Source organism: Suncus etruscus, chromosome 14 (genome assembly GCF_024139225.1).
Source record: "Suncus etruscus isolate mSunEtr1 chromosome 14, mSunEtr1.pri.cur, whole genome shotgun sequence".
Classification (NCBI taxonomy): Eukaryota; Metazoa; Chordata; class Mammalia; order Eulipotyphla; family Soricidae; genus Suncus; species Suncus etruscus.
The window spans coordinates 75,664,434-75,676,869 of NC_064861.1; the positions used below are offsets into that span (position 1 = coordinate 75,664,434).

General features: G+C 48.2%; 1 protein-coding gene across 1 annotated transcript in view; it reads left to right on the forward strand.

The window, feature by feature from the left end:
- The window catches only part of PLEKHF1 (pleckstrin homology and FYVE domain containing 1), a 38,793-nt gene extending 26,357 nt beyond the window's left edge, over nt 1-12,436 (forward strand). The window contains exon 3 of the mRNA XM_049786239.1: nt 11,543-12,436. Coding sequence (XP_049642196.1) covers nt 11,559-12,389 — 831 coding nt within the window. The 5' untranslated portion in view covers nt 11,543-11,558 and the 3' untranslated portion in view covers nt 12,390-12,436. The remainder of the gene's footprint in view (nt 1-11,542) is intronic.

Below are 12,436 nucleotides of genomic sequence, written 5' to 3' on the forward strand. Positions count from 1 at the left end.
CTCTCTAGTTGTTAGTTTGATTTTGATTTTGGTTTGGGGTTTTGTTTTGTTTGGGTTACACCCAGTGATGCTCAGGACTTATTTATAGCTCTGCAATCAGGGATTACTCCTGGCATGGCTCAGAGGACCACATGGGCTTCAGGGGATTGAATCTGGAATTTAAGGTAAATGCCTGACCCATTGTGCTATAATCCAGCCTCTGCTTTGTTTAAGACCAAGGCTGGGGTGGGCAGATTCAGCTGCAATGAAGTGTTTGACACAATGACAGAATTTAGGAAGTGATCCAATAACAGTGGCATTTTCCAAAGATATGGGAGCTGAGACACTTTACTTGAAAATTCTAAGCCTTGATCTATCCTTAAACTTTGCTTCATGAAGTCTGAAACCAGGTTTTCTTCAGAAGTTTTGTTTTTTATTTTTAACCAGAGGAAGAGAAAAAGCTTTAATGGGATCTCATTTTTTCCATAGCTTGTGGCTTGGCTGACTCAACGCTGCCTTTCCCTGAGTCACAAGTTTTTCCCCTTTTGGAGGAGGATGGCCCCCACCCCAGCCTTTACACCCACAGCTAGCCCCTGCTTGGGAGGGGCTAACTACAAAATGTGGAGCCTGAGGCTCTCTGGGCCCAGATTTCTGTAGGGTTGCTTCTTGGATGAATGATTCTTTGTCTTTGGGATTTATTTATAAACAGCTACTTGATTGTTGTTAATAATTGCAAGAAAGTAAGGACAAGAAGTTTGTAATTATGAAAAAGTATGGCCTTATATTTATGCCACATATATCTACAAACTTGGATCTATATGTTGCACACACTACATTCATATTTATACACATAAACATATATATAACACTACATGTCAACTATATCACAACAAAAAGCCTTGCTTACCAGACTACAGTTGAAAACACGTTTTACCAAATATAAACAGGAGAGAAAGGAAGGATGGAAGGAAGAGAGAGAAAAGAACAGAACAAAATAGAAAAGAGAATGGATTAATCTTCCCACAAACTCAGCATTAATTGGTGGTTCTGGAGGCATATCTGAGTGCCTCAGATGGAAGAGAAGCAGTATAGTTGAGGAAGACCAGGAAGAGGAAGAAGGATAGAAACTGCTAGAAGGTGGGCCAGAATGATAGCACAGTGGGTAGGGCATTTGGCTTGCGCGTGGGAGAACCAGGTTCGATCCCCAGCATCCCATCCCATGTATGGTACCCTGAACCTGCCATGAGTGATTTCTGAGAGCAGAGCCAGGAGTATGTAACCCTTGAGCACGGTTGGGTGTGGCCCAAGAACCGAAAGAAAAAGAAACTGCTAAAAGGTGTGAAGGAAGTACAAAGGCCCAGAGGCGAAAAGACCTTGAGGTTTTGAGGAACAGGAAGAAGCTAACAGTGAGATGCAATGTTGAGTCAAGACCAAGGGTGGCTTAAACTAGCCCTCATGAGCTGTGAGGCCCCAGGATTTAATCCCCAAGTCACAGGAGACATAAATGAGCAGCGGATGCCTCACCTGCTGATAATGTTGGGGCTGTGTGATGGTACAGAAATATCCTTGAATATCTTTCTGTGTGTGTGTCAATGTTGTTTCTTTGTTTTGGTTTTGGGTCACACCCTACTGCTCTCAGGAATTATTTCTGGCTCTGTGCTCAGAAATCGCTCCTGGCAGGCAAGGCAAACCATATGGGATACCAGGATTTGAACCACCGTCTGTCTTGGGTCGGCTGCAAGCAAGGCAAATGCCTTACCGCTATGCTATCTCTCCGGGCCCCATGTTTCAATATTCTTACCCTAAAACTTTAACCTAAAAGATACATAACAGGCCGATTTTTTTTCATTATTAATCTTATTGAAAGATGCGGATTCTGAGAGTGAGCAGCAAGGCAGATGGAGAAGGAGGAGCAGAAGGCACAATAATTTCAGGCTCCCCCGCCCTATTATTCCCGATTCTGCAATCCCGTACCTCAGCCTCATCCCCACGCCCAGCTGCCTGTTCAACTTGGGTCGCGGACGAAGTTTGCAGCGGAGTGACAGCAGTTGGGGTGCAGCAGGAGCCACTAGGACGCCCTCTGTGGCCCTGGGCGTAGGCGGTCCCCGCGAACCCACTCACCGCGCCCACTCCTCCCACCCGGTGGCTCCTTTTTTCGGGCGAACTTGGTCTTGGACTTGAACTTGGAGTTGACGTCCCAGCCCCGCCCGATTGGCCGAGTAGCCTCGGGGGCGTGTCGGGAATGTGCAGACGTGGGCCGCCGCGGGGTTGGAGCTGCAGAGAACCGACTCCCTCGCCGGGAACGCGGGGGGCCCAGGAGGTAAAGACTCGGCGGCCCAGCCAGAGGCATTGAGCAGGTGACTTTCCCTTGGGCCACCCGGCCCTGGTGATCTCAGGGCCCCGGATTGGGCGGGGCGGTGGTAACTACCCGCGTTGTTTTGGACTCCGGCCCTGAGCAGAAGGCGGAGGAAAGGAAATCTGTTGCTGGCCAACCAAAGTTGGGGTCTTCACAGGTTTGCAAGAATTGGGGGAGAGAAACGGTAAGAGACTCTTGGGGCTCAGGTAAGACTGTGGGATCCCCTGCAATGCGCGGTGGAGAGTGGAGAGTTGCCCCCTGGACCCTAGGAATGCAGGTAACTTTTGTTCTGCTCCTGATTCTCTGGGCCTCCAGGAAGCGACTTTGCAGAGCTGGATTGGGGGTAACGCTCAAACCAGGGGGAGAAGGGAAAAGGGTGGACAGTAGGTTCAGTCTGGGCTTTCTCCAACCTGCCTCACCACCACGCAGGAGATGCCTGGCTTTGGTGACTTTTTTTTTTTTTTTTTTTTTTTTTTTATGAGAATTGTCAAAGGGAGCAGGGCCTCTGCATTTCAGAGGAAGTAACAGACACTGCCTAAAAAAGAGGGAAAGCCAATTGTATAAAGACATGAATAAAGAAAAAGAAAGAAAGAGGGAGAGCCGGTCCTTTTCTGCAGAAATCTTTGCCCCTCTGTCTTCTTGAAAGAGGTTTGTGATTTTTCTCCCTCCTCACTGGGGAGAAGGGAAGTAAGTTTCTTTGCAGGTAGGACTGGAACTTCCCAGTCGCTGAAATTTGATCTCCAGTTATCTGCAGCCTAAGGAATTTCTTCTTTGGAATTTAGAATGAGCTGTTTGTCTCTGGAGAGAGTGTCAGGGGCCCAGGGATTAGGAGGGGTCGTGTGGGGTCATTCTTGGCACTTAGATTACTTGCTTATTACTTGCTGGGTGTTCCTGTGTACAAAATTTCTACTGAGATCTTGTGCAATCTGAAAGATAGTTAACTGACTTCAGCTTGTGCTCCAGACAAGACAGGGAGGTGAGGTAGCCCCGTTAAGACACAGGACTACCCAACCCACTCCACTATCAGGAAGGAAGGGGTGGGCAGCCCGGTCAAGAAACAGACCTACCCAGAACCCTGCCTCAGGGCTCCCACATGTCCTTGGAGTGAAGACTGGAGTTTTTTCTTTTTGGTTTTTGGGTCACACCCGACAGTGCTCAGGGGTTACTCCTGGCATTACGCTCAGAAACCACTCCTGGGTTGCTCGGGGGACCATATGGGATGCCGGGATTCGAACCACCATCCTTCTGCATGGAAGGCAAATGCCTTACCTCCATGCTATCTCTCTGGCCCCGAGTTTTTTCATGTTTAGTCAACAGATTTAAGTAGTTCTTGGTTATGTTGGAATAGGGCTACGATCTTGGCAGTGACTTTGATGATTGGGGAACTAGCCTGGCGCAGCATTTGAGAATTCTAAGAAATAATTTTCTGCAAAGTGCTTACCTTAGTGCCTGGGGACTTTCCACCATTCTGTGTTTTTCATGGAAGAGAGACTTCGAGAAAGTAGAGGGCTGGAGAACCATCAGGTGACCTGTGGAAGGAGATGACGCTTGGTTGTCTGCAGTCCCTTGCACATTATATTCTTTCTCTGTGTGGGCTCTGAACCATATGGGACACCGGGGGATCGAACCGCGGTCCTTCCTTGGCTAGTGCTTGCAAGGCAGACGCCTTACCTCTAGCGCCACATCACTGGCCCCTCTCTTTCTTTCTTTCTTTCTTTCTTTCTTTCTTTCTTTCTTTCTTTCTTTCTTTCTTTCTTTCTTTCTTTCTTTCTTTCTTTCTTTCTTTCTTTCTTTCTTTCTTTCTTTCTTTTCATTCTTTTCTTGCCACACCAGCTGTGCTCAGGTTTATTCCTGGCTCTGTGCTCAGAAATCACCCCTGATAGGCTTGGGGGACCATATGGGATGCAGGAACTACCACTCTGGCCCTCATTCTTATTTTTAAGGACTATCACCCTCACAATAGAAAGACTTTCCAGTTTGCCTCTCCCAGCAGTATCCTATTTACGATAGGCCTGGGCTCATCTCCCTGCTGTAACTAGTGCTCAGCACACAGTAGGACTTGGTTAAATCTTTGTAGGATCAGAAAGATATGGAGTCAGGATGGACTATGTTGAAGCTTGCTGAAAGGAGGGATGGAGGATAAATCAGTCCTGTCACTCGGGGTAATCTCAAGGGTCAGAATCCTGAATCATCCCAAGATACTCTTCTTTTTTTTGGGGGGGGGGTCACACCTGGTAGTGCTCAGGGGTTACTCTACGCTCAGAAATCGCTCCTGGCAGGCTCAGGGGACCATATGGGATGCTGGGATTCGGACCACCGACCTTCTGCATGTAAGGCAAACGCCTTACCTCCATGCTATCTCTCTGCGCCCCCCCCCCAAATACTCTTCTAACTGTTCACTGAAGCCCAGTCATAGTTAACTGACTTCTGTTAATCCTTAGGCCTAATCCTCCTGTGCCTGGCACCACAAATTACACACACATAGGCACCCTTGGGCTACTCTAGTTTCACCACCAAACTTAACGGGACAACAGGGCAAGGAGGGGCTGTCAGTCATAGATCAGCCTGCAAGTCCATAGTGGAGAGACCTGAGGAATGGGAGCCAGTACTAAACCCCCCCCCCCAACTCTGCCACCCACAATCACTGCCTGCAGCTCTCCCCTCGTATCCTGCTCATGTCCTCGTGTCACCTAGTCAGAGAAAGGCCTTGCCTCTAGATCTCCCCAGATGCCACAGAACAGACGAGGTCAGATGCTTACCTACCCTCCATTCCCCACATCTGCCTCAAGTGTAATAGTCCTGGTGTTTTCACCTAGTTCTGCGAGGTGGTTTGACACTATATTCAAGGTAGCAAGATGATCCTGTATATAGCCTGCAGGCTGGCATCCTTGGTGTTGGAGTTTGGAGGTCTGCACTCAGACACTATCTTGGTGTTTTTTTCCTTTTGAAAATCTTATATTTATTGGGACCAGAGAGATAGCACAGCAGCAGGCTATTTGCCTTACACACAGTCAAACCATGGCAGGCAGTGGTTTGATTTCCTGTTTCCCATATGGTCCCTCCAGCCTGCCAGAAGCAATTTCTGAGCTCAGAGCCAGGACTAAACCCTGAGTGCCACTAGATAGGACCCAAAAACAAAAACAAAAAAGAAAGTCTTAAATTTAGAAAAAAAATTGAAAGAAAAGGAAGCTCATGTTCCGGCTTCCTAGAAGTAACTGGTATCAGGATCAAATCATATTTTCTTCGTACTTTCCTAAGTAAAAACAAAAACCTTGGAAGTAAAGGTGAAGTCTTATTTAATCTCTTCATTCTGGATTACACCTAGCTCCCAGTCCTCACCTCTTGCTACGATTTTTTTTTTTTTTTTTTTTTTTTTGGATTTTGGTTTTTGGGTCACACCCGGCAGTGCTCAGGGATTACTCCTGGCTCTATGCTCAGAAATCGCTCCTGGCAGGCTCAGGGGATCATATGGGACGCCGGGATTCGAAACCACTGATCTTCTGTATGAGAGGCAAACGCCTTACCTCCATGCTATATCTCCAGCTCCCATGTTCACCTTTTTTTGTTTGTTTTTGAGCCACATCTGGTGGTATTCAGGAGTAAATTCCTGGCTCTGTACTCAGGAATCACTCCTGCGGGACCATATGGGATTCTGGGAATCAAACCTGTTCTGTTATTGCTCTGACCCCCATGTCCACCATTCTCAAAAAAAACTTTTTTTTTTTTTTTTTGGGTTTTTGTTTTTTGGGCCACACTTGCTGACGCTTAGGGGTTACTCCTGGCTATGTGTTTAGAAATCGCTCCTGGCTTGAGGGACCATATGGGACATGGGGGAATCGAATCGAGGTCTGTCTTAGACTAGTGTAGGCAAAGCAGACATTTTACTGCTTATGCCACCGCTTGGCCCCCCCAAATACATTTTTTTTTTTTTTTGGTTTTTGGGCCACACCCAGCGGTGCTCAGGGGTTACTCCTGGCTGTCTGCTCAGAATAGCTCCTGGCAGGCACGGGGGACCATATGGGACACCGGGATTCGAACCAACCACCTTGGGTCCTAGATCGGCTGCTTGCAAGGCAAACACCACTGTGCTATCTCTCCGGGCCCCCCAAATACATTTTTTTTTTTTGTGGTTTTTGGGTCACACCCGGCAGTGCTCAGGGGTTATTTCTGGCTCCAGGCTCAGAAATTGCTCCTGGCAGGCACAGGGGACCATATGGGGCGCCGGGATTTGAACTGATGACCTCCTGCATGAAAGGCAAACGCCTTACCTCCATGCTATCTCTCCGGCCCCCCCCAAATACATTTTTTTTTTTTTTTTTGGTTTTTGGGCCACACCCGTTTAACGCTCAGGGGTTACTCCTGGCTATGTGCTCAGAAATCGCCCCTGGCTTGGGGGGACCATATGGGACGCCGGGGGATCGAACCGCGGTCCTTCCTTGGCTAGCGCTTGCAAGGCAGACACCTTACCTCCAGCGCCACCTACCCGGCCCCCCAAATACATTTTTAACCAAGATTCAGTCTTCAATAAATAACAAAGTCTCCTTCCCCCACCCTCGGGCTTCTGATAACCATTATGCTACTTTCTCTTTCTTTGAATTTAGTTCTCTTTCTTTGAATTTAGTTCCGACAGGTTCTCATATAAATTTTTTTTTGCTACTTTGTGATTGGCTTACTTTTTTGAGTATTGTATTGGGGTCACCCATGTGTAGCCTTTATTCCTTTACTCAGGATCATCTTTCTTTCTTTTTTTTTTTTTTTTGGTTTTTGGGCTACACCTGGCGGTGCTCAGGGGTTACTCCTGGCTGTCTGCTCAGAAATAGCTCCTGGCAGGCACGGGGGACCATATGGGACACTGGGATTCGAACCAACCACCTTTGGTCCTGGATCGGCTGCTTGCAAGGCAAACACCGTTGTGCTATCTCTCCGGGCCCAGGATCATCTTTCTAAGGTTGCATCACACCCAGCATGTGGTGCTGCATTTTGTTTTTCATCATCAGTCACTGAGCATGGGGTGTAAATACCTCTTAAAGAGCCTGCTTTAACTTCTTTTATGCCTAGTTGTAGGACTACAGGACATGTGGAATTTCTATTTTTTGAAGGGGCCACATCCAATGATGTCAGGGGTTACTCCTGGCTATGTGCAGAAATTGTTCCTGGCTTTGAGGATCATGAGATGCTTTTGAGGATCATGAGATGCTGGGGGGGTCAAACCGAGGTTCGTTCTACGTCAGCGAGTGCAAGGGAAATGCCCTACCACTTGTGCCACCGCTCAGGCCCCTGAAATTTTTATTTTTATAACCCCCCCTTTTTTGATTTTGGGGCCACACCCGGCAGCTCTCAGGGGTTACTCCTGGCTTTGTGTTCAGAAATCACTCCTGGCAGGCTCGGGGCACCATATGGGATGCCAGAAATCGAACCTGGGTCAGTCCTGGGTTGGCCACATGCAAGGCAAATGCCCTACCACTGTGCTATCTCTCTCTCTCTCTCTCTCTCTCTCTCTCTCTCTCTCTCTCTCTCTCTCTCTCTCTCTCCAGTCCCTTTATATAACTATTTTTTAAGGATTTTTTAAGGTATTTTTGCACTCTTATTTGGGGGAGGGGTGAGGTTTTGGAGCCACACCCAGCAGCGCTCAGAGGTTACTCAGAAAGCTGCCCTTGGCAGGTTCGGGGAACCATATGTGATGGCAGGAATCAAATGTGATGGCGAGAATCAAATCTGGGTCCGTCTCGTGTTGGCCCTGTGCAAGGCAAACACCCTACTGTTGTGCAATCGCTCTGGCCCCTCTGCGCATTTTTCTATAGCAGGGACAATGCATTCAATACTCCTGTATATAAAGTACAGAGTTCCAGCATATCCATAGCCTCACCAACTCTGTTATTTATTGTTTTTTCTTGAGAGCCATTCTCAGATGGAGGTCTGTCCTACCAATTACTCTTCATAGATTCTTGAACACTGGGATCAAATTCTGCCTATCATTTTATGCATTGCTTTTGCTTATTGATGTATGTTGTCACTCCACATTTTGACACAGGTAGTAGATTGGGCTGTCTTTCATTATGTGAGCAGAACCTGGGCTTTCTCCTTTCCCTGCTTCTGGGCTTCTATAGTTCTGTTTTGCAGAAACCACTTCACTTTCTCTTTATGGCACTATGAATTCCTCCTGATTGAAGTCTAATCTGATCCATCCCAGGGCCTCCAGATTTAGTCCTGGAGTCTTAGATAGCATCTGGAATGTTCCCAGGTGGCTCATATTCGGGACCCAATATTTAGTAGCAGGAGCACCCAAGTCTGACACTGATCATCACTAATTTGCAACGCATAGCCAAGATCAACTTCAGGATAGCAATTCTGACATAAAGTGATGTGGTAGCACTTCTATGACACCATATAATCTTGGGAGGGCAAATGGTATGTGACTCGGGGGCTAAGAACCCCTGTTATGTAATATACCAGCTTTTATGTTGGGACTTGCACTGGCTTCCCACAGGTGTCCAATATGCTGAATTTCATGTGGTTTAAGGGTGGCCCAGAAACAGAGTGTGATATAGGCTTGTGACCTAGCCCAGGTGTGTTACATCTCTATGTATGCAGATGCTGGTGGCAGGAGTCAGCTTCCACTTATTTCCTTTTCAGAAGTAATAACTTAATCATGCTCTGAAACATGGTAGACCCTGATTGGGAATCTTACAAAGATTCATTTATTCGCTGACTACTTCAGATATATCTACGAGGGGCTGGAGAGATAGCACAGTGGTAGGCCTTGAACGCAGCCAACACGTGACAGACCTGGGTTTGATCCCTGGCATCTCACATGATTCCCCAAGTCTGCCAGGAGGGATTTCTGAGCATAGAGCCAGAAGTAACCCCTGAGCACCAATGGGTGTGGCCCCCAAACAAGCAAACAAAAATGATCTACTAGCTGTTTAGCAGTACTCAAGCACTGGGGTTATAGCACTGAATAAGAAAAGCTCTGCTCCCACTGTTCAGTATTGAGTCAGGAAAATAAGAAGTACCAAAACCAACAATGGAGAGACAAGAAAATATCAGGAAAAATAAAATAGGTAATTTTCCAGTGGGGTGGTGGGGGTCAGTAAAGTCCTAGAAAAGGCAAATAACAAGACATTTGTATGCTTTGAGGCTTCATGGTCAAATTACCACTTCTGAGCTCTACATTTGCAGTGTGAGAACAGTTAGACCACTGTAAATGAATGTGGCTATGTTCCAGTAAAACTTTATTTACAAAAACAGGCTGAGGGGCCATATTTGACCCTCAGGCCACAGTCTACTAACCATAGCTTGTCTGTAGGGAAATGCTGCCTAAACTAGAGTTCTCAATAGTATATTCTGTCTCCACTCTAGGATCCCTTCTTACTGTCAGAGACTCAGTATCCCTCCTGTCCAGGCAAGATTCACCTCCTAGGTTTGGTTGAGGACTAGAGAGATGGTTGTGCTTTTCCTTGAGAAAGCATGCAGCCTATGATGGCTACTAATAACTCTGGGCTCACATGCTGAATCAGTGGAGCAGAATCTGTAGTAATTTGGTTTGTTGGCTAAAAAGTTGGTGATTGGTTGAAGTCACAGACCTCTTTTTTTTTTGGGGGGGGGGGGCCACACCCAGCGGTGCTCAGGGGTTACTCTTGCCTGTCTGCTCAGAAATAGCTCCTGGCAGGCACGGGGGACCATATGGGACACCGGGATTCGAACCAACCACCTTTGGTCCTGGATCGGCTGCTTGCAAGGCAAACGCCGCTGTGCTATCTCTCCGGGCCCCGATTGGTTGGAGTCACAGACCTCTTATTGAACTTGCACCTTTATATTTGAGGTAGAAAGTTCTGGGTATGTAGTGAATTGGGAGCAGTTAATAAGAAAGCAGAGTCCCGGGCTGGAGAGATAGCATGGAGGTAAGGCGTTTGCCTTTCATGCAGGAGGTCATCGGTTCGAATCCCAGCGTCCCATATGGTCCCCCGTGCCAGCCAGGAGCAATTTCTGAGCCTGGAGCCAGGAATAACCCCTGAGCACTGCCGGGTGTGACCCAAAAACCACAAAAAAAAAAAAATAAAAAAAAAATAAAAAAAAAAAAAAGAAAGCAGAGTCCCCAGGCCCTCCCTGGGTGCCAGCTCAGATGGCCAGAAGTGGGTTCAGGTGGACTCTTAGTGGTCCTCAGGTTCCCCCCTCCCTCCATACTCCAGGGGGGAGGTGCATGGGGAGGAAGGCAGGCAGACATCTGGCTTCCGGTTTCCTCTTTGATTCTGGAGACCAGCTCTTGCCAGGTATAGGGTTTTTTCCCCCTGGATTTCAGTCTTCCCTGGGCATCGGTCTAGGTGGACTCCATAGGGATCAACAGGCTTTCCCTCTATCTCTCCCTACACTAATGGGAATGCGCTCTGGGAGGAGGGCAGGCTGTTCTAGCACTGGTTTATATTGGGACAGTCAGTGGAAATTTTTTCTCTTTGTTTTCATATTGATATTATTGTGTGCATATATTCTATATATCCATAATATTCATTTTGTATTGGGACCTTGATACTGCCCTACAAAGCTCATTTCTAATATTTTACTGCCTCAGTCCCAACCCTTACTTCCCCCCATCCTTCCATGTAGGTGCAGCTAATGACATGAAGCGCACCACATAGAATGATAAGTGCAGTTAGAGAAATAACTACACTGAAAACTATCATAACAATGTGAATGAATGAGGGAAAAAGAAAGCCTGTCTCGAGTACAGGTGTGGGTGGGGTGGGGAGTAGGTAGATCTGGGAAATTGGTGGTGGGAATCCTGCATGGGTGAAGGGGGGTGTTCTTTACATGACTGTAATCATACAACTACAATTATATTTGTGATCACGGTGTTTAAATAAAGATAATTAAAAATATTAAAAAAAAAAAAGAAAGCAGAGTCCCAGCTTTCTTGATCCTTGGTCCTTAGCACTGCCCAACCATATCACCAATGCCGCAGTGCTGGCCCGCTCCATCATCCAGCTTTGCTGCTACTTTCCCCCTGGAGACTGTCTCTGCGTCCATCCCCACTCCGGGAGGTCAAGTTTCTTAGAAGGGTTGACCCAATGGGCTCACTGGGCTGCAAAGGGGAACTGAGTGGGATGCCTGGCTCAGAGGGCCAAGTGAGTTATGTGGGCAGTGGAGCCTAGACACTTCAGCCTGAGCCCCGGCTTGGGGACAGCTAACGCCTTATTGCCATTTCTCCCACAGCCCAGCCCTGGCAAAGATGGACTACCTGGCAAACACGGAGATCAACAGCCAGCGCATTGCTGCAGTGGAGAATTGCTTTGGGGCATCAGGGCAGCCACTGGCCCTGCCCGGCCGTGTGCTTCTAGGCGAGGGCGTGCTGACCAAGGAGTGCCGCAAGAAGGCCAAGCCACGCATCTTCTTCCTCTTCAACGACATCTTAGTGTATGGCAGCATCGTGCTCAGCAAGCGGAAGTACCGCAGCCAACACATCATTCCCCTGGAGGAGGTGACCCTGGAACTGCTGCCAGAGACCCTGCAGGCCAAGAACCGCTGGATGATCAAGACAGCCAAGAAGTCCTTCGTGGTGTCAGCTGCCTCTACGACAGAGCGCCAGGAATGGATCAGCCACATTGAGGAATGCGTGAGGAGGCAGCTGCTGACTACAGGCCGCCCGCCCAACACAGAGCATGCAGCACCCTGGATCCCTGACAAGGCTACGGACATCTGCATGCGCTGCACACAAACACGCTTCTCAGCCATCACCCGGCGCCACCACTGCCGCAACTGTGGCTTTGTGGTCTGTGCTGAATGCTCCCGCGAGCGTTTCCTCCTGCCACGCCTCTCCCCCAAGCCTCTACGTGTCTGCAGTCTCTGCTATCATGAGTTGGCCACCCAGAAACAGCAGGAAGAGAAGGAGGAGCAAGGCATGGGGGCCCCTGGACAGCTGGGCTACCTGGCTGGGGCCATCTGCACAGCATCCAGTGGAGATGATGATGATTCAGATGAAGACAAGGAGGGCGGTGTGGATGGCGACTGGCCTGAGAAGTTCTATGCCTCAGGCATCTCCTGGTCATCCTTTCACAGCTGACCCAGGTCATGCAGACATGGTATTTGTGCCCTCAATGCGGTGGTCAG